The sequence below is a fragment of the Miniopterus natalensis genome, chromosome 2, assembly GCF_054644295.1.
Source record: "Miniopterus natalensis isolate mMinNat1 chromosome 2, mMinNat1.hap1, whole genome shotgun sequence".
Lineage (NCBI taxonomy): Eukaryota > Metazoa > Chordata > Mammalia > Chiroptera > Miniopteridae > Miniopterus > Miniopterus natalensis.
This window is the reverse complement of record NC_142082.1, coordinates 125,569,252-125,590,357: the sequence shown is the minus strand read 5'-3', so window position 1 is coordinate 125,590,357 and position 21,106 is coordinate 125,569,252. Positions and strand designations below refer to the sequence as shown.

Here is a 21,106-nt window from a genome sequence, read left to right as displayed (position 1 = left end):
ATAATCTTTTCCCCTCCAAGATAGTCCATATAATTTCCCTTCCTTGGGCCTCTAGAAAATTTTGGCTTCTCTTGCAGGTAAGGTTGAAGATGGAGATGTTGACTCTAGACTTTTTCCCCCCTTGAGCTTGGTATTAAAATAACTAAAGTTTTTTTGGTTCTTTGTGTGGCAGGTATTTTTCTAAGTGCTTCACTTGTTTTATGTCATTGTCTGTTCACAGCCTATCAAGGGCGGTATTACTTACTTTTTCTAGTTGAGGAAATGAAAGATTGGGGAAAGTAGATACCTTTCCCAAGATCACATGAATTCTTTAGTTTTTCTGAATATACTCACGACTTCTTTCTCAACTGAGTTGCATTTTCTTCTCAACTAGTTTTCAGCACCGGGGGTGTGGAGAGGAGTCAAAGTGGGGAGTTCCATGTCCATGGCCTGCAGTCAGTGGGCCTCTTGATTTACAAAAGGCAGTGTATTTTTACCGGCCAGGATATAATTCATCTATTTTGTGAGCTTGTCTTGGTCAAAACCTTTTTACCAGGGTGTTTGGAAAAAGCAATTCACAAACTTCAGTTTCACCAATAGATTCAGTTTATGTATGAGGAATATTTCAGGCTAGCAGCAGAAGTGAGAGGTGGGGATGTTTTAGTGCCCCAGAACACTCCTATACACTTACATTCACAGTATTTCACTGACAGGTGCAGGACCCTGACAGGTTGTTCCGGAATGGAGTACAAATGCAACAGTGGCAATACTATACCTCTGGTGACGCTCCCGAGTGTTGCAGCATTGATGGCAAGATCTGTAATTACCAAATAAAAGATATGTGAGAAAAAAAACCCTATTGTGAGAATATGTCATTGTCTAGAGCTTAAGACAAAATCAAACAAAAACATCTTTCACATGCTAGCAAGTTGTTTTTAAATTTTTAAAAATTAACCTACTGATTTTACAAAATTTACACTCACTAGGTGGTAGTGATAGATTTTTAAAACATGTAAAATGCCTTTTTGTTCCTAGAGAACTATCTGAATACTCCTATATCTAAGTAAGCAACTTCTAAAAGTCAATCTAGGTTAAATACACATTTAAAAAATGAAAATCAAAATGGTATGCAAACAATGATATAACTCACTTTTAAATTATTTTTGTTCTATCAAAATAACTTCTTTCCCTAAATTACACTTCTTTTTTATTGTGTCTGGTGTCCAGAAACTGCTGTACCTCAAGAAATTTGTCAGTAGTTCCTGTTTTACTGGGTTTTCTCCTGGGAAACTTGTTATAATTTAAGTATAAATGCTGAAGAATTACTTATATCTTTGTATCCTTTGGTTCTTATCTAATAGAATAAAAATGTAAAGGTGATTTTATTTTGCATAATGCTTTTTCAATGTTTTTCTACCCATTTTTGCATTTTTTTCTTAATCTCATAATCTCCAAATAGCCTTCAGGTATTAAACAAAATAATACCTCGATCTGTAGTTTAGCTTTCTTGTACTTTAGTTGTTTATCTGTCATTGTCTTAGTCTCCTTGCTTCTGTTTCTCAAGGTCAAGGAATGTGGAAACATCCTCTGAAGTGCATGGCTTCAAAGCCTCTTGAACCCAGGCTTCAAATGGGTTTTATCCAATCCTCGTGTGACATTGCTGTGATCTCGCAGCTTTTAATCTGCTTTTGTAGTTGTCCATGAATCCCTGTAAGATGGCCTTACTGTAATGATGTACACATAGATATTTAATTTTTGAGCTTATGGTTCTCATCTTAAAAACCCCTGCTCTAGGAGCTTTGTTTAAGACAAAAGTTTAGCACAGTTTCATTTGTCGTCGTTGTTATTCAGGTGCACTCCTGTCTGTGGAACTTTCATAATTTTTCTCTAACCTTCTTGCCTGTCTCTTTTTAAAAAATTCAAGAATCTACTTCTCTTCCCAATACTTACTGTTCATAACACATTGAAAGACTAGTATATTTACTAAATAGAACTGGGTATTCTTTGTTTTTCATTTTGTATAAGTTGTGAGACATGATATCTTTTTCTTTCTGAGGTTAACAATAAAATTTAAAATGTCTTTATTTGTGTTGTGTATATTACCCATTAGCGCTGTATGAGCCAGGGTTCATGGTTGCAAGCAACAGAAACAAACTCTGACTAAATTAAGCAGAAAGGAATTTATTGGCAGGATGCAGGGTAACCTTTGGAAACAGTGGGAATGATGAAGGATTGGGCTTAGAAAACAGATAATAGGAACTAAGGGAGACTCAGGAACTAAGAAACTTAGCCAAGCTCATGCTACAGGACTGCTGGTTCAGTTGCTACCATTAGCGTGGGCTGCTACCTCTGGAACCTCATAGTCAGCATCATAGGGGACAATCTTTCAAGTCTTTCTGTTTTTTGGATCCTGTAGGATTCATAGTCCCGGTGGGAATGGTGACTTCTCTGAGGCCAGGGGACATGGACATGCTTTAACCGGGGAGAATAGAGAGGGAGTATTTAGAATTTTGGTCCTTCCATTTCAAGTGGGAGGCAAAGCTGTCACTTTCCTCCAGAGTCTATGACAGTGTTATTGCTCTGAATATGAGTGATGTGTAAATGCTGGAAAGTCCACTACAAATTGTTTGAGATACTTTTCTTCTTAACAGAAAGAAACAATATTTCACACCCTTGCTTCAATCTTCTTGTCACATAGTCAGAAAAATCAGTGCCCAAATATACCTGGCATTTCCAAGACTAGTCTTACAGGTAGAAGGGACCCTACTTTCCCGAGTCACTGAGACCCACACTTGCATCTCCTATCTCCTTGGAGAAAACAGTGTGGTGGTGAACCCATAAGCTAGTTTCCTCTTCTTTCTTGTTAACCAAATTCTGATTTTTTTCAAGTTCTCATACTCTATGATACAACCACATACCTCACAAGACTGGTCCTGCCTTGTGTTGCCCCAACACAGTTCTCGTTAATGCTTCACGAACAGATTTTGGCTAGAGCACATGATGCAATTCTGATACATGGGGAACATGGGGACCTTGATGCAGCATTCGAGAGGAAGTTTTCATGATTCTCAAAGAGACTCTCAGGAAGAAATTCTGTCTTTCCTCTGCCCTGTGCCATGTCTGAATGTGATGTCTGGCATTGCTGCAGCCACCTAACCTATTCTTTATGTATGAGAATGTACTTTTGCTTAATATGCTTTTCACTTTTAACCAGTTTATATCATTGATTATGTCCCTTAAGAATATCTTAGTGGTCATCTTTGTTTATTCTTTTCAACGATTCTGCTATTTGTTAAATATTTTGTGTAGAGAACCCACAATTCCTGTTACAGTTAATATTAAAACATTCTTCTACTTCATATCATAATGTCAAATCTGCTGATTGACTTTCACACATATAATATAAACAAATTTCCATTTAGATTCGTAACTCCAGCCACTTCCATATTCACTGTAGGTTTGAAAAGAACTTGAAATCTCATTTAATCATGGACCAAATGTTCGACTTCATCTTGTCAAACAGTTACTGTACCAAGACTTCTGAAGTTTCAGTAGCAGAAACCTTCCCCCACAGATCACATCCTAGTATTGGCAGTTGTTCTCAGTAACCCTATCTCTACCACTCCTTCCCCAGCTTCCAGAAACCTCCCTGGCACATGCCAAGTGCACCATACATTCTGTGGAATGAATGAATAAATGATTATCAAAAAACCACATTCATTATTCTTTAAACTTCTTTGTAATTCTACAAAGACAAAGCAAAATTTCCTTAATTTAAAATATGACTTTTTTTGTGTGTGGAAGAGGAAAGATAAAATAACTCATGAAAACATTTGGGACTTCTTTGGGGGAAGGAAAGAGTTGACCAATGTGGAATTCCAATAACACCTGAAACTGGGACTGCTGGGAGTCCATGCAATTGCCCTGATACTGAGGTGGGAAAGCTGGAGCTGCTTCCTTAGCCTGGGTATTTGCCATTTCAGCCCGCTTGCAGTGTAAATCTGTACCTCATTCTGAATTGAGGAGGGAACCAAGAGATCGAGTTGATAACCGATATTGAGCCAAGGTCAACTCATACCATGAACAGTAGGGTTTTTATGATCTGCCTATGGAGAGAATCATGTAGTCATGTGTTGGACCTTTCAAGGTCTATGTAGTATTTCTTTGTTCCCTATTTTGGTTTATCTTAGCACTATTCATAGGCTGAAACCAATAATAAAGAGTTCTAATTTTAATACTTTTTATTATAGCACCACTAAAATAAAATTCAAATTTGTTTCATAATTCCCAATGTTCCCAAGTTTATTCATTTAAGTGCTGCAAAAGCATAAAATATAATTTTGACAATTAAATCTGAAATGATTTCTTTAAATCCAGGTCCCTGGGTTCTAATTGAAAATGCCCCCTGTGGCACTTTCAAAGTCAATATTGAGATTCAGACTGGATATTCAGGGTTGTACTTTTTCAATAAAGTTCTTCACAATGCCTGAGGATGATGATGTATTTGTGGTTGGAAGCTAGGTTGGGCATTGCTTCTCTAAGAGTCTGATTAGGTGGGAGTTGCCGTTTGCTGGACTGTGAGTTCCCAACAAAGCTGAGTCTGTCACAGGTGCTATAATTTGTATTTCAGAAAATTTGCTTTCTCAACTTTAATTATCACCAAAGTATTCCACTCTAAATAAAGTACTGAAAGGAGTCAGCAATTTTTTTTTTTAGTTTCAGTACTGTGATGTAAATTAGGATTTTGTCTACCACCTACACGTTGTAGAGATGATGGAATTTCAAATGAAGGAAGGGGCTCTCTGTTTTATAAAATAAAACACCATTTCCTACTTTGGATTCAGAAAAACATAATGCCAAGTAGCCATATCTAAACAGCACATTCAGAGTGACGTAAACCATGTTTCACAGGAGAGAGCAGACATGAATTAGATAGAAAGTGTATGGGTTTAACTGCACGTGATTGAAAATGGGAAATGGGAAGTCCTGGCCCAAAAATATTAAATAAATATAGGGTTGACTTTTTCTTATTAAATGTTAGTATGTGTTTCAAACTCATGGAAATAAGTATGTGTCATTTTGTATTAGGCAGCCTGTTCTTTGCAGAAAGACTAAAGAACTTGACAGGTTGTGGAGATAATATCACACTTTTGGTAAAGCAATTCTTCTTCATATCTGCTTATATCAGTCAGGTTTCTTTTTTTTAAATTTTATTCCATAAAACAAAAACAGTTTTTCAGCACTTTCACATGAAAGCCTTGTAGGAAAGGTTTTGCCTAATATATTTTCTTCAAAATTGCCCAAAGTTGACTTGCTAAATTAGAGGAAGATCTCTAACCTTGGAAATCCATAAGAAATAATTAGGGTTATGAAAATAACTTTAAGAGATTAATAATTTCTAAGAGATTGTTTGATGACTTAATTAAGAAATAAGTTGTAGTTAAAATATTTTTGGAATATTTAAAAATGAGGCTCTTCAACTTTCTTCATGTCTTTCTTTTTGTTAATACAATTCCAACACATGGAAATGTTTAATTGAATTGAGAAATAAATGTGTTTACTGTAAATTGCTTAGCCTTGAATTGTAATTACAATTTTGCTTTCTTTTTAGGATTATTTAACCATCCATAAGTATGGCAATGCAGCCAGAAATGATCTCTGGAATACGCTTTCCGAGGTACGTATAGGAAGCCCGGATGCCAAGACCTCCTCTTGAATATTTGAATTGAGTTTATAAAACAGTCACAAATTTTGACACTTACAATTTGTTTTTGTTTTTTATACTTTTCTTTTCCTCATATTGCTTTCTTGTTTTATTTTTGATATATTGCATGCATATTATAAAGATAATGGTGTTTAAATTAAAGTACAGATGGTAATAAAAGATATCTTGCCTATTTTCAAATATGACGATACTTCTGAAATATAATTTTAACTGTGGTATCAGATTCATGTTCAAGAGAGAAATATGGACATTTGAAGAAATTGTTTTCTATATGTGAATAACAAATATTTGTTTGATACTAGACATACTAAGGATACTTAATGACTCTGCAAGTACTTGATTTAATAATAAAATATGTTTTACCTTCCATTAAGTAAAGACTTATATATATATGATATATAAGATATATATGTATATATATATATATGCATGAAGATAACCTAAGGCAAGATTAATTTTACTAACATTATATTAGCTTTACTGATTTTAAATAATTTCATAATTAGGTAAATCATAAAGGTAAAAATAAAAATGGTTGAATGATAATTATAATTCATGTTTATATAACTAATTTATACAACTTTGGTTATAAAGGCTTTAAAAAGGAATGGAAAATATGTAAATATACAAGAAGTAATGGACCAGTGGACACTCCAGATGGGTTATCCTGTTATCACCATCTTGGGAAATACAACAGCAGAAAATTGGATAATAATCACCCAACAACATTTTATTTATGACATCAGTGCTAAAACTAAAGCACTCACGCTTCAAAATAACAGGTACTACACTTTTTTTACGTGAAAAGATTTTTTTTATTCTTATGTTTCACTGTGCATTTTTTATATTTTAAAAAACATTGCTAACACTATTCTGAAATGTTATACGCAAAATGTAATTTGGATTTCTGTATTTACATATGGTATTTTCACTTTGATTCCTCTTTTACTCCCCTTTCCAGGTATTTTAACCATCAAGATGATCACATACCAAAGTTATTTTATTTAGGACGGCAAAATTTAAATTATCATCAATGATTTAACAAAATAATGTGTGATTATTTACCTTTCCCTATAAACGTTTGTTGAATTAAATTCAAGATGCATTGAAGTGAATTAAATTGGAAGTAAGCAAACTGTGATTAATAAAACAGAAACTAAACAATCCAGAAAGACTAATTAAAATGTAAATAAAAAATTAAAAAACACACCCACAACTAGACTAAATAGTGTCTGAGCCAAAGAAACTTAAACCAGATTCATCTCTAAATGGTCTAACCATCAATGTCACTTAGTATCAAAATATGTTCTCTTCCCTCATTTTTAGTATTTCAAACCACTAAAAAGACAACATACACAGAATTTTGATTCTTGATACTTGAACTTTCTTTTGAAACTCTCATTTAATTACTGATAATTCAGCACCAAGTGTTTCTTTTCTTTATGTTTTCTTAGTGTTTTGTGTCTTATTAAAGGGTGAGTCAAGGAAAGATAGTAGACCTTTATCACTGTTTCATTTTTTATTAGGTGCCCTGATAACAGGCACCTAATAAAGGTGGGACAGGGAGGGATGGAGGTTGAAATTCATAAATCAATGAAGTGTCTGGGTGAGGTTAGTCATGCTGTCTTCTATTACCTTGGAATATTAAGAGCCTGACTTGATCACCCACCAGCATCTAGGAGATGAGAGACAAGGATTAAGTGTTTTTTGTTGTCCCAAGTCGCCTAGCTCCAAGACAGGCTACAGTAGAAGTGATTGAGAAATGTATTCATTCTTCTGGTGACTAAATTTGGAATTCCATTTAGAACAGCATTGACTTCAATCTCCTGCCTAATATCTATCATCATCTATCTATCATCTATCTATCATCTATCTATTATCTATCTATTTCTATCATCTATCATCTATCTATCATCTGTCTACCTTATCTATCAATCATCTACCTATCATCTATCTATCTATCTATCTATCTATCTATCTATCTATCTATCATCTATCTATCTATCTATCTATCTATCTATCTATCTATCTATCATCTATCTATCTATCTATCTATCTATCTATCTATCTATCTATCTATCTATCATCTATCTATCTCTATCATCTATCTATCTATCTATCTATCTATCTATCTATCTATCTATCTATCTATCATCTATCATCTATCTATCTCTATCATCTATCTATCTATCTATCTATCTATCTATCTATCTATCTATCTATCATCACCTATCTATCATCATCTATCATCTATCTATCATCTATCATCTATCTATCATCTACCTATTATCTATCTATTTCTATCATCTATCATCTATCTATCATCTGTCTACCTTATCTATCAATCATCTACCTATCATCTACCTATTATCTATCATCTACCTACCTATCATCTATCTATCTATTTATCTATCTATCATCTATCTATCTATCTATCTATCTATCTATCTATCTATCTATCTATCTATCTATCTATCATCTATCTATCATCTATCTATCATCTATCTATCTATCTATCTATCTATCTATCTATCTATCTATCTATCTATCTATCTATCTATCTATCATCTATCTATCTATCTCTATCTATCTATCTATCTATCATCTATCTATCTATCTATCTATCTATCTATCTATCTATCTATCTATCTATCTATCTATCTATCTATCTATCATCTATCTATCTATCTATCGAATCTATCCATCATCTATATCTATCTATATCTACCTATATCTATCATCTATCTATCTATCATCTATCATCTCTCTGTCATCTATACGGGCCTTCAACAAATGGGCCTTGCAGTCCAACTGGACCAGTGGAATATGTATTACCCTGCCACATTGCCAGGGTCTGACTGTTAATTCTTTATCCAGCCTGGATTCCTCATGGTGACCATGAGGAATGGTGACCATGCTGGTTCTGATCATCCATCGTCTGACTCCTGGCTATACCTGCTTAGGCATAAACCCTGGGTTTGCCAAAAGTACATAAAAACTACTTGACTGTGGCAAAGTTAGAGAGATTCAGCTATGCCTTTGAGAACGATCAGTCTGATACAAGCATCACTGATGCAGAAAAACATAAAGGACACGCAGATGACAGAACAAATTTTGAACGAAATTACCCTGTCAACTTATAGCATACATAAGATGTATCAGCCTGACTCTTTAAAAGAAACATTTTTCCCAGCCTGTAAAACCATATGGAACATCTGTAGAGCTCTGCTTGCACTTGAGTTATAAAATCATATAGATGACTTTGAACCCTGACAACTTTGCATATAAACTATTGAGAGTAAGATAATGGATGGCATCCCGTTAATCTCAAAAATTATTTTCTATTTTAAAACAATAGAGCTTGCAATTGAAAATTTAGTATTCAATTTTATATTATTGATCATTTGATTCACTATAACATTGTGGTCAAAGCTTTAATATCAATTTTATCTGCCCTTTCTAGATCTTTATTATACAATGCAAACAGTTGATGCAGTAATACATAGTGTCTACCTATGTCATAAATCTTGTGAATTGTGGATATTTTCTGGGCCAGTATAATCAATTCTTTGTCTTGAATTTTATGAAGGACACTAGAATATCACTAGAACAGTTGTAATGTACACAACAATTATATTTTATGTATAGTAGTTACAGTACAGCACAGAAAGGAAAGGTCTTTACATAAATAATAATTGCACAAAGTTAGTTGATATATAAAAGTGAGTAACATATTTGCTGGAATCTTGGTATTTGTGAAGTTGTGAATCTATATAACTTTTGTATAGCTTTTTGGCATCTACCTATTGCTTCACTGATCTCAGTAGCATTTTTTAAGAAGATTTCTCCCTCAAGTTAAATACATACATATTCTTTTCTACTTTAACCTAATCATCAGAATAAACATTGCTTTATTATAAAAGTGTGGGCTACTGATGAAGAGAGGTAGTCCCAGGGACTATTAAAGAAAAAATATCTCGCAAGTCTTATGAAATAAAATTTTTCTATATTTGTTTGTTTTTTCCTGCATAAAATAAGATTAAAATTTAAGTTAAATTTAAACATCTGGGCCACAGTCTAACTTTACAAGTGTTTTTGTATTGTCTCTTTTTATACATAACCCACTGTAGTCAGTCTTAGATTTCTTTTTTTGAGATTAAGTTCCATTACTTTATCTTTTATTTTTCAATTATAGTTTACTTTCAATATCATTTTGTATTGGTTTCAGGTGTACAGCTTAGTGGTTAGGCAATCATGTCCTTTACATAGTCTTAGATTTCTTTTTTTTTTTTAATGCATCTTTATTGATTTCAGAGAGAGGAAAGGAGAGGGAGAGAGAGAGACAGAAACATCAATGATGAGAGAGTCATTGATCGAGCCCCCAACCCGGGCATGTGCCCTGACCGGGAATCGAACCCTGATCGCCTGGATCCCAGGTCGACGCTCAACCGCTGAGCCACGCCCGGCCGTTAGATTTCTTTACAGCCTACCACACAGAGCTCTTCACGCAACAATGTTCAGTGTCTTCCAGCTTTTTAAGTTGTAATCATAAAACAACATAATTTACCATGAAATTTGTGAAAAGACTAAATGCTTGTTCTTAGGAAAGTTATGAAAAATAACATATGGTATTGATAGTACAGCAATTCAGAAATGAATACAAATTTCAGATATGCTTAGTAATTTGTAAGTTTTATTTTGTCTTTGTGACAAAGTATAGATTTTGGTTGTGTGCATGTGTATATGTAGGTATACACACACACACACATACATGGAATAGAGTATAACAACATTCTTAGGAAAAATATAGGTGTCTACTTTTAAAGTTTTATAAAATGTCCAATGTTTGTGTCCCAATATCTTATAGTTAGCTTTTTTGCAAGTGAATAACCATGCAATGCAATGTCTGCCAATTAGGAAGTTTTCTATATGTATGTGGAATGTACTGTTGCAACCTGAAAGTATTGATATAAATTTCTTTTTCCTGTACTTTAGAGATTGTTGCTAAAACTCAAATATACCAATTTTATCATAATTCTTAGTTTTGTTATTTAGAAGAATACAGTTTAAATACATGCAAATTATATGTGTGTTTATATTAGGGGCAAATAATGTTTCACAAACATGCTGTGAGCCATGATATAAATAAAACAGATTGATCCTTGAGGATTTTTAAGATCTTCAATTTTATATATTTATCTTTTTCTCCCTTATATATTTCTTGTCATTTTACTGACACTTGAGTTCACAATTTAGTTGATCCAACTGAAAGCGGGAAATATGTAATAAAAGTCAAGTGCCTAAAGTTAATCTCTGTCTTATTTATAGACGTATTTGGTCCCTTTTGTTTTACCTCAGCCTAATGCAACAGCAGTTTATGGAATGCTTTTTATTTCCAGGCTTTTACAAGATCTCAGGTATGAAAACATTTGCATAGTTTAAATTTACAATGAAATCCAGAGTCCAGACATTGTTGTTTCTTAACTAATTATTCCAATTAATCTAAAAGAGTCACTTAAAAGAGAATGGCTGTTAATCCATATAACAACTCTCTGTGTTTTCTTCATAGTAAGTGCATCATTAAATATTTGTGGCATATTCTTAAAATTATGTTAGGGGCTTGGAGTTTTTTGTTAAAAAGCTTACATGAGTTGTGTTCATTCGCTACTACCTAAAAAATTAAGGCACAGTTGGCTACTGTAGATTGTTTATTTTCTGACCAAGTTTGTGGAGTCCTTTGCAGTATAGCATTAGGTCTCCAGATAGTTGGCACTTAAAAATGTTTCTCTGATCAAGTACGGCATATAATTTTAAAATTTAGAATCTTCAACATGTTATTTTGATTTTCCATATTGGAGAGAGCAGTTGGTATAAAATTATGACCTTCTTTCAATCTTCCATTTGGATTTTTTTATTATTACTGAATTCTGTTTATTATGAATGGGAAACATGAAATGATAAAATAATCAAGTTCCACAGGACAGATTTAGAGGAGATGCCCTGTCCTCTCGTCTCCCAAAGCACATGTTCATTATATTTTTACTTATATAACTCCAGACATATTCCCTGAAAAATTCTCAGTTCTCTGTTCACTCTCACACTTGTGGAGCTCACACAGTATCTCTTTTTAGATTTTTAAAATAAAAAATAGTGAAATAAGTTAGACAGAAAAAGTCAAGAACCATGTGATTTCACTCATATGTGGCATATGAAGCTGAAAGCAACAAATGAACAAACAGGAAAAACAAAAGCAAAAACTCATAGACACAGACCAGAGTATGGTGGTTACCAGAGGGAAGGGGCGGGAGCAGTCGGGGTCAAATATGCGGTGATGGAAGAAGATTTGACTTTGGGTGTCAGGCACACAATGCAGTATACAGATGATGTATCACAGAAATGTACACTCGAAACATGTTATTTTATTAACCAATGTTACCCCAATACATTTAATAGGAAAAAAAGATAAAATAAATAAAATAAAAAGTATTTTTCCATGCTGTATATTGTTAGCTACCCCTATTGCTAATGGCGCAATGATAGGTCAGAATAACATGGTCCTATTTTAGGGAAAGAAACAATTTATAGTCATTGAGCTTATTGTAAAACCACCTAGCATGTCTCTGGCCACTCATCTGAGATTAAATTGATATTACTCCATGTACAAGTATAGGCCTCAATTTTTATCCTATAAAAAGTCAAATTCTAGAAAATGCTTCTCTTTAGTAGCTGAGACTCATGTCTGATGTCTACCTATTAGTGGATAATTTTACACATCAATTTGGAAATTTCATTTCAGAAAACCGAGCATTAAGTGTATCCCACAGTGTTCATTTTATTGATCAGGATTTTAGGAGGATCCAATTAGTTTTGCTTTTCAGTTAACTCTGCTTTAGGTGTGCTTTTTAAACTTTCTGTAAAAATATGATAATAGTACCTTTTAGAATAGTTTGAAAACTAAATAAGAATGTTGAAATATAAATGCATGAAACCACTGAAATGTTTATTAATCTAATATAGAAACAAGTAGAAAGGAGTTATTTTTAGACTTTAATCAATATATGGTGTGGCTCAGATTTATAGATTTTATCTACTTTTTATTCCTAATGCAAAATGCAAATCTGACTTTCTTCAAGACAAATTGTCTTGTTGGCGATGTCCTTTATGAATGGAAATGAAAACTTTTAGAGGCCAAGTCTGCTTAGTGGCATTGAGAAAGCGAGTTCATCTTCTTGACTTATTGCTTGCTTTTATAACTAGGGAATTTTTTAAGTTTCCCCAAAGAGAACAATAAAGATCACAAAGAAGGTGCATAGTACGTGTTGTTTGTTTGTTGTAACCATTTTTATTCCTAAAGCTTTTCCTTTGTTTTGCAGTTACCGGTGGCAGATTCCATTAACTATTGTGGTAGGAAACAGAAGCCATGTGTCTTCAGAAGCAATTATTTGGGTGTCAAACAAATCAGGTAAAATATATATTGCTTTCCAAGGATCTATTTGGTTTTCGATAATTGTTTAGCAACTTAACCTCTGGCTCTAGCTGTTATGAAAATGTGAATAAAGACAGATTAGAGTAGAATATAGGGAAATGATAATCACTCTACAAAATTCAGTAAAATATAGTGTAATTTCTACACGGTCTAATTTTAGTCCGGCCTATGTAATTATTAAATTTACTTGTGTCTTTGATGGTACATAGGAAATTTAAAAGTATTTGTAGTACTAATTTTAGCCATTTCAAATTATATTACTTTATAATCCTAAATGCAATTAAATTATAATCAGAACTCCCAATAGAACAGTATACCTAACACAAAAATACAGGCCACATTTTAAATTCCATTTTCCTGCTATCTTCTCTTTACCAGACTGGCTCTTTAAAGAATGGGTGAAGCGATATTCTACAAAAAATTCAATAATTATAGGGACAGAAGGGAGGGATCTTGATCAGTCATTAAACTATTACTTAAGTAGGGTCAACTCTCAAGGAGCAGAGACAGATGAGATTCTGTTGTTTCTAAATATCTTCAAATAAGGCATTTCAATAACCTATTTCAATTCACTATCAGAAAGCTATTTCTTGAATTCCATCTAAATCCTTTATGCTAGAGTGAGAAACAACTCTATTTTATTTGTTTCCCATTAATTGAAGAAAAACCCCATTATCTTCCTTTATGTGACATTTAATTTCCATTTAGATGCTCAGGTATGTCAACATTTTGCTTTTCTTACTCCTTTCAAATGTTCTGCCAATTCACATTATTTTGTTTTTTCATAGGCATCATTTTAAACAGCCACGTATATGTATATTTTAAATAAGGTGAGGTATAAAGAAATAAATAACAACATGAATATTGTTTCTTCACCTCAGTCTTATAAGGGAGATGTAAGTGCTCAAAAGACATACACACATACGTACAAGAAAATGTTCTTACAGCAGAACCTAATCTGTTTACTAGAAATATAAACACTTGTATTTCTAGGTGAATTTCTATTCAAATTTTCATGTTATTGTATTTTTAACACATAATCACATATTATGAAAATATGTGCTTTCATTTATATATATTGTGTATAAAACATTCATATATGATGCGTTGAAATGCTTACTTTAAAACTTATTGGTGTTTCGCCTTTTGAATTGCTTATTATAATCTATTCTTTTCATTTCTTGGAGTTGGTATTTACATGATGAATCTGAATTCACATTTACTGTATTATTTGTCTATATACTTCTCTTTTACCTCCATGTAGTTGTTTTATTTATCTATATAATTTGTTATGAAATGATGAGTGAAAGCAGTGGGTTGTTATTGTAATGATCCAACTGTTAGAATAAAGTTGCCTGTTTATATGATTGCTAGGAACATGAAAAAGAATAGTTTTTAGAAATAAAGTAGAACATTTCTTGTTGGAAGGTAGAATGGAAGTGGGAAAATTAGAAATGCTCAGAGATATTGATCCAACATTAGAATCAGCCCCACACTTCACTGGTAGACAGTGCAGGGATTCAGAGCACGTCAGATTCTTCTTTGGATACTTTTTCCAGATCTACTTCTAACTCCCTAGTTATTTCCACGCCGTTATTCATGGAATCTTCTTAGTCCACACAACGTATCCAGAAGAGTGTCACAACTTTTCTTGACCAATAGCCACAGGTTTTTGTATTTGAGAGGTTGCTTTCATTTATAGTCTTTCAGTATTAATCTGGAATAATGACGTGATATTTGAAACCATGTGTTTGTCTAAAATATCCTCTATGTTAACACACATGGCTGTCAGGCGCAGCCACCCAGCCTGAGCCGCGCATAGCTGTGAGACATTGCCATAGACTGTGATTAACGGCAAGCTCGCTCGCCCCCAAGTTGTGCAGTGTCCAGCCTGCAGAATAGAATGTGCTATTTTCCATTAAATCATACCAGAGTCTTCTGGTTGATAAAACATTGTCTCAGTTAAAATGTTGAGGAATTTGTGGGGAAATGTCCATACTGAGTAAATGTTTCTTGGAAACTTTATAAATACATAAATCTTGACTTTTCTAAGAAGGACCTAAAAGAAAAGCATCCTTCCTGTTTTGCCTGTTCAGTCTCATTCTAACTATATTTACTTTTGTCTTGAAGTTCTTCATTTTGATGATGAAAAAAAAAACACCCGACATCAGGAAAAGATTAAGAAAAAAGGATTGTTAGTTCTTGTCTTCTTTTATACAGGGTAGGACAAAAGTGAGTTTACAGATGTGAGTACATGAAACACAAAGTTTATTATTGTATTATTATTATTTAATTATTGTATTATTTTCCATATGAACAACTGTAGAACTACTTTTGCCCCGTCCTGTATGTTGTTACTTCTCCTTTCCACCCCCCACATATAATCAACTAATGTCAATGAACCATTTTTATCCATAAAAATATTAAGAAAATATTCTGGTCAGTTCCTATCAACATAGGTAAAAAAATTCACCTTTTAATTGTGACAATCAAATTAATGTTTTTAATAATTTTTTTATTATCAGTAATATAGCTTTAATCTCATGAGTTACTAAGGCAAAGTCATGGTGAATAATACGGAGTGTAAATTAATTTGAATCATCATAAAATCTTGACACTTCAATTTTTTAAATTGTCTAGATGAATATCTAATTAATTCCAAGTTAAGGCATAGATCAGTTTAGCCTAAAACAAGTTTTAAAACTAATTTTTAAGTTATTGAAAGTAGGTAAAAGAATTTGTCTTTTTTGTTTTCACTATGAAAAGACTGAGAGGATATAGACTTTTAAAATGTAGCAGCTTGCATGCTGACTGGCTATACATTAATATGCAGTGGAAGGGAATACCTTTAATTCCAAATGTTAGGAAAGAAAAGATTCAAAATAAAAGAAAAATTAATGCTGAAAATTAGAAGTAAACATTTAAAAAATAGCATGATGCTATAGTTCTTTCCTTAGGCTTTGGTTCATATGACACTCATAAGCCTTTAAAGTGAAGATTATTTTTATGCACATTTTACAAATTATGAAATAAAGGCTTGAGAAATAACTTGCAGAAAGTGTGTTAGGAGCTTGGTTTTCTTTTCTAAATTTATTCTCTCTACTACACACACACACACACACACACTGAGAGAGAGAGAGAGATTTTCATACTTTAGTAGCTTGCTTTGCAGGTCTGTCAGTTAATCAGCACGTAGCTGTTGGTACAGGCACTTGGCTCTTTATTGGGTCTACAGAGCATTATCTAATTTGAATCTCCTAAGATTCCAGTAGCAAGCCCATATGTGTTTTTATACTGAGTTTGTTGCACATAGTTATCCTTGTTACCCTCGCTGACTTTTTGGTTGTTTTAAATTCTGATTGATCTGCAACCAGACAATGTTAAGTAGGAAGGCCTAATCTCCTTTCTCTTGTTCTTCTAAAAGAGAGTATAAAATGCAGAATCCTGAAATATAACTTTCTAACTACTCTGTGCTTAGTCTAAGTCTTATGCCATTTTGGATACATTCTAAATACCATGTTTAGTTGTTATTACTAACACTTGAAATATGACTTCCATATTTTTTATTGTAGTATTCATCACACAATGTACCTCATTAGGCCACTGGAATAGATCTCTTTAAAATTTATTGATTTCTATTAGTTAATTTGAAGAATATTTTAGATATATAATTAACTAGAATTAAAAAAGATATTTAAAAATTTATTACAAAATCTTTTAGGAAATCATTTTTCCAGAGATTTTATTTGGAAAATAAGGCATTCATAAAAATATTCATGAACCATAATAACCTTCAGGTTTCAGTATCAACAATATCATACTCAATATTTCTATCTTAATTTTCTTCAGTGAATTCAGACATAATTAATTAAAATCTGTCTTTATGAGATTAGTTTTTAAAAATGCCATATTTTTGTTAATTATTTTTTATTTTTATAATAAAACAAATTGTAAAAATAATTACACCCATTTTACAGACCTTCTAAAGCTTCACAAAAATTGTGTGGGTAAACACTTTTCTTAAAAAAAAATATGCATAGTATCAGAAACTTGGGAAGTTAGTAATATTTTAGAGCAATAGCTGATAGATTTATTTTCCTGAGTACCGTGGATTAAACTTGATAAAATCTCAAACTAAGAAAAATAGCCCCTTCTTCTAATCAGAGAATTGGAAGGGACCTTAAATGCTATCATTTGGCCCTTAGGTTATAGGTAAAGAAATTGTGAGCCAAAGAGAATCAATGGCTGAAGTTCAGACATCTATATATAGGAACACTGGAATTAGACTTCAACTTTTCTATTCCTGTTCTAATTCTTATTTTCAGTGCTATTTCTCCCCTTTTGAATCAGTACAAAAATGTGAAAAATGTATATCATATTACAGCAAAAATGTTATATCATCTTGTATCAATAGACTATAATGAAGTAAAAAGGTCACCGAAGTCAAGAGACCTGAGATGGACCATTTCCAGTTTTCTTGGATAACTCAATTAACCTGTCTGAGCCTCATTTCTTTATCTGTTCCAACAGATACTATTTATAAGATGGCAAGACACTGAAGTGCTATTTGAAGCATTAAAGACTAGATTTTTATGTTCAGTATACATTTCTGTTTAAGAAGTATTTTGTTTTATTGTACAATTTTGAAAATTGGTATTGTGTAACTTGCATTGGATTAATTAGCCCATCCCATTCCAGACCTAAGCAATTAATGGTCATTGATGTTCTTCCAATATTTTTCATGGCATAACCTCTTCTTTTGTAGGGTTCTACTTGAGAGAGAAGACTCTGTAAATTCAGTGTTTAAAAATAAATAAATAAAACCTGTCTTGTAGTCAGATGTGTAAAAACCTTGATAATAGAGTGAGAATGGGAGGTTGTGCTTCTCACTTTGACTGGACACAAATAGTTTCTATGATGCATTTTCTGGTTTTGATAGTTGTGAAATTTAGACCAGTAGAGTGTGTGTGTGTGTGTGTGCATGTGTGCACATGTGTATAAAATATACATTTTAAGTCAACTTTGTACATTATATAACTTCTATGGAGCATGAGTCCTGAGGACATCAACATCAAAATGATTAGAATTGTGACCTAAAGTTCAGTGAAGTCAGTACAGGCTGACATTAAGTATGAATGAAGTTCTCGCTCTGTATTTGATGGAGTTAAATATGTAAGTTATAAGATTGCTTTTACTGGTTTGCTTTAAATGAATTACCGGAGAACATAATCAAGTTATCTATTATTTTCCAAAATGATTTCAATAAACAGAATTTACTAACTTTGTTCTAATTATATGTAGCAGTATTAGAGACTTAAACAAATGAGGTTTCTTTTTCCAACATTATTGATGGTGCTGGAACGTCTGTTATTTATTAGTACTTTCAAGAAAGCACAGGAAAAATGACAGGAAACAACAGTGACTTTCAAACAAATGAGCTCCATTGGTAACCAGTTTCTCACTGAATGAAATAAGTAGGATATGCTCTTACAACCTCTTATTTTATTTTAGCCACACATCCATATACAAACTAGAAGCCACACAAATACTGTAGTATATTTCTTGGTTACATTTCTTTTTTGGTAGGGGTTAAATTTCTTTTGACAAAAAAATTACCTATAGGTAATGGGATTTTATCAAGAACAAAAATGTTAATTATAAGAAAAAATTAACTGAGGTAATGAGTAAACAACTAAAGGCTTTCTAGCAAATTCTAGATATAGCCATTAATTGAGTAAAGTAGATTTTAATTAGGTGTTCGGGATGGTGTCCTTTTTTAATTATTTATACTGTGCACACTTCATACCATTTTAACCCTTAAAATTTAAAATCTATTCTACTTCCCAAAATGCTGTTTTCAGAGCACCACAGAATAACTTATTTTGACAAAGGAAGCTGGTTGCTTGGGAACATCAATCAAACTGGCTATTTTCGAGTCAACTATGATTTAAGGAATTGGAGATTATTAATTGATCAATTAATCAGGAACCATGAGGTAAACTGGATTTTCTCATCAAAGATCTGTTTTGATATGTGAACCTGCCATTTTGATCCTAAGTGATTCCACCTTTTTCTGGTTGACCTCACAGGTTCTCTCTGTCAGTAATCGAGCCGGTTTGATCGACGATGCCTTCAGCCTGGCCAGGTATGTGTTCCTGTGGATCCCCACAATAATATTCATGCCCTTGAGACTTCCTTTAGTAGCTAAATAGTATGCACGTTTTGAATAATAAATATTTTAAAAACAATTTCTTACTCACATTCTTGGTGTTTGGAGATGAATTATAATATTGTCCTAAACTCTTGATCAATAGCAGCCATAGGGTATTTCTGAGTCAGGAGGAGCTTGATCAATTTTCTCTGCAAGTTCAATTTAACATTCTGGAGATTAATAATCTTTTCCCAATTTTATTAATGAGCTCTACAAAATAACCATGGGGCCATATTTGATTTTTGATGGAAAATACCTTCAAGCTTCAGCATTTTTTTTTTTTTTTGAAATATACTGGTCTATCTTTTTATAAGGTTTTTTTAAAACTTAATTCATTATGAAAAACTTCTGCTGCAAGATAGAAATAAATATTCCACAGAATAAAGCTGTTCTGCACAAAATATACATCAATCTTGTAGCAGAAGTAATTGTACTAGTTGTAGTAATATTTGTGTTATTTTCATAATTAGATTTATAGTGTTAAAATCAATTATTCCTTTAAATCGTCATTAACTGCCGTATCTTTCATTGAGTTTTAATTTTTAAATCAGTAAAATTTCTTGGAAATAATGTTGATCGTAAACCTGAGCTATTTACTCAATTTTAAGACTACTAAAATAAACTCATACATAAAATCTAAGGGCATTTTACCAGCAAAGGGATTTCTAATGAAATCGAACCAAGTGAATGTAGTTGTTTAATGAGAACTGGGGTAAATGAGGGCTGTTCCATGCCACAGCACCATTTGTTTGGGCAAAAATTTAGACGTTAATAGAGGTGAAGGAAGGTCTGCTGAGATAGTGATATTGGAGATCATGATTAAGATATAGCCTTTGCTCTATAGTAAGATATGAAGACTTTGAAGAAAGTATAAGTTATGGTGTGAGGATTATTTTGATGTAGAAGTTTAGCTCTTTCATTAAGCTGGAAAGAGAATGTATTTAATGTAACATTGCATGAGACAGAAGCAGGAAAAAGATAGAGTGAGAAAGAGAGAGGGTTTGGGATTTAAAAGAGAACCAGTATCACCAGCTAATAATTGTTAAGCATTCATACGGTTCCAGACAGTGTACTGTTTCCATATAGTCATTGTTTCGTTCTCACAACAACTTGATAAGTACATATGTATTATTTTTATTCTCATTTTATGGGTAAGAAAACTGAGCTTCAGAGAGGTCAAGTAATTGCCTAAAGAGTCACGCTAGTAACTGATGGGGCTAGGGCTTCCTCCATGTGGTCTGGCTGTAGAGCCCATGCTGTTGGATATGGATATGCATATGATCCATATCCACATCCATATTATATCATCTATATCTATCTATATCATCTCTATATCTATATCAACAATATATATCTATAATCTATATTTATATTTATATTATCATAACCTCTATATCTATATGTATCTATGTATCTATCTCTATATGAGCAGTAATATTATTTATTTTAATAAAAGAGCCTGGCAATATAGAAAGAATGAGAGGATTTGAAATAGTAGTTCATTCGAATCCTTATGGGTTTGAAATGAGGGTAAGAAAGCAAATAAGCGGCAATATCCTAAAGACAGAGGACAGATGGAGATAGAAAAGAAGGCATCTTTTGACTCATCTGCACTAAATGATAGAAGTTATTTTTAAGTGGAATATTTTATTTTATCTATGTGGATGAATTATTTTTTCAAAAATTAAATTCCTGTTGAGTAAGA

At 32.7% G+C, this 21,106-nt stretch overlaps 1 protein-coding gene across 1 annotated transcript in view; it reads left to right on the top strand.

Annotated features, from left to right (window-relative positions):
* Window positions 1-21,106, top strand: part of TRHDE (thyrotropin releasing hormone degrading enzyme) — a 326,844-nt gene that overhangs the window by 244,350 nt on the left and 61,388 nt on the right. The window contains exons 8-12 of the mRNA XM_087814534.1: window positions 5,591-5,656; window positions 6,299-6,486; window positions 13,078-13,166; window positions 19,052-19,185; window positions 19,280-19,335. Of these exons, the coding sequence (XP_087670660.1) occupies window positions 5,591-5,656; window positions 6,299-6,486; window positions 13,078-13,166; window positions 19,052-19,185; window positions 19,280-19,335 (533 nt within the window). The remainder of the gene's footprint in view (window positions 1-5,590; window positions 5,657-6,298; window positions 6,487-13,077; window positions 13,167-19,051; window positions 19,186-19,279; window positions 19,336-21,106) is intronic.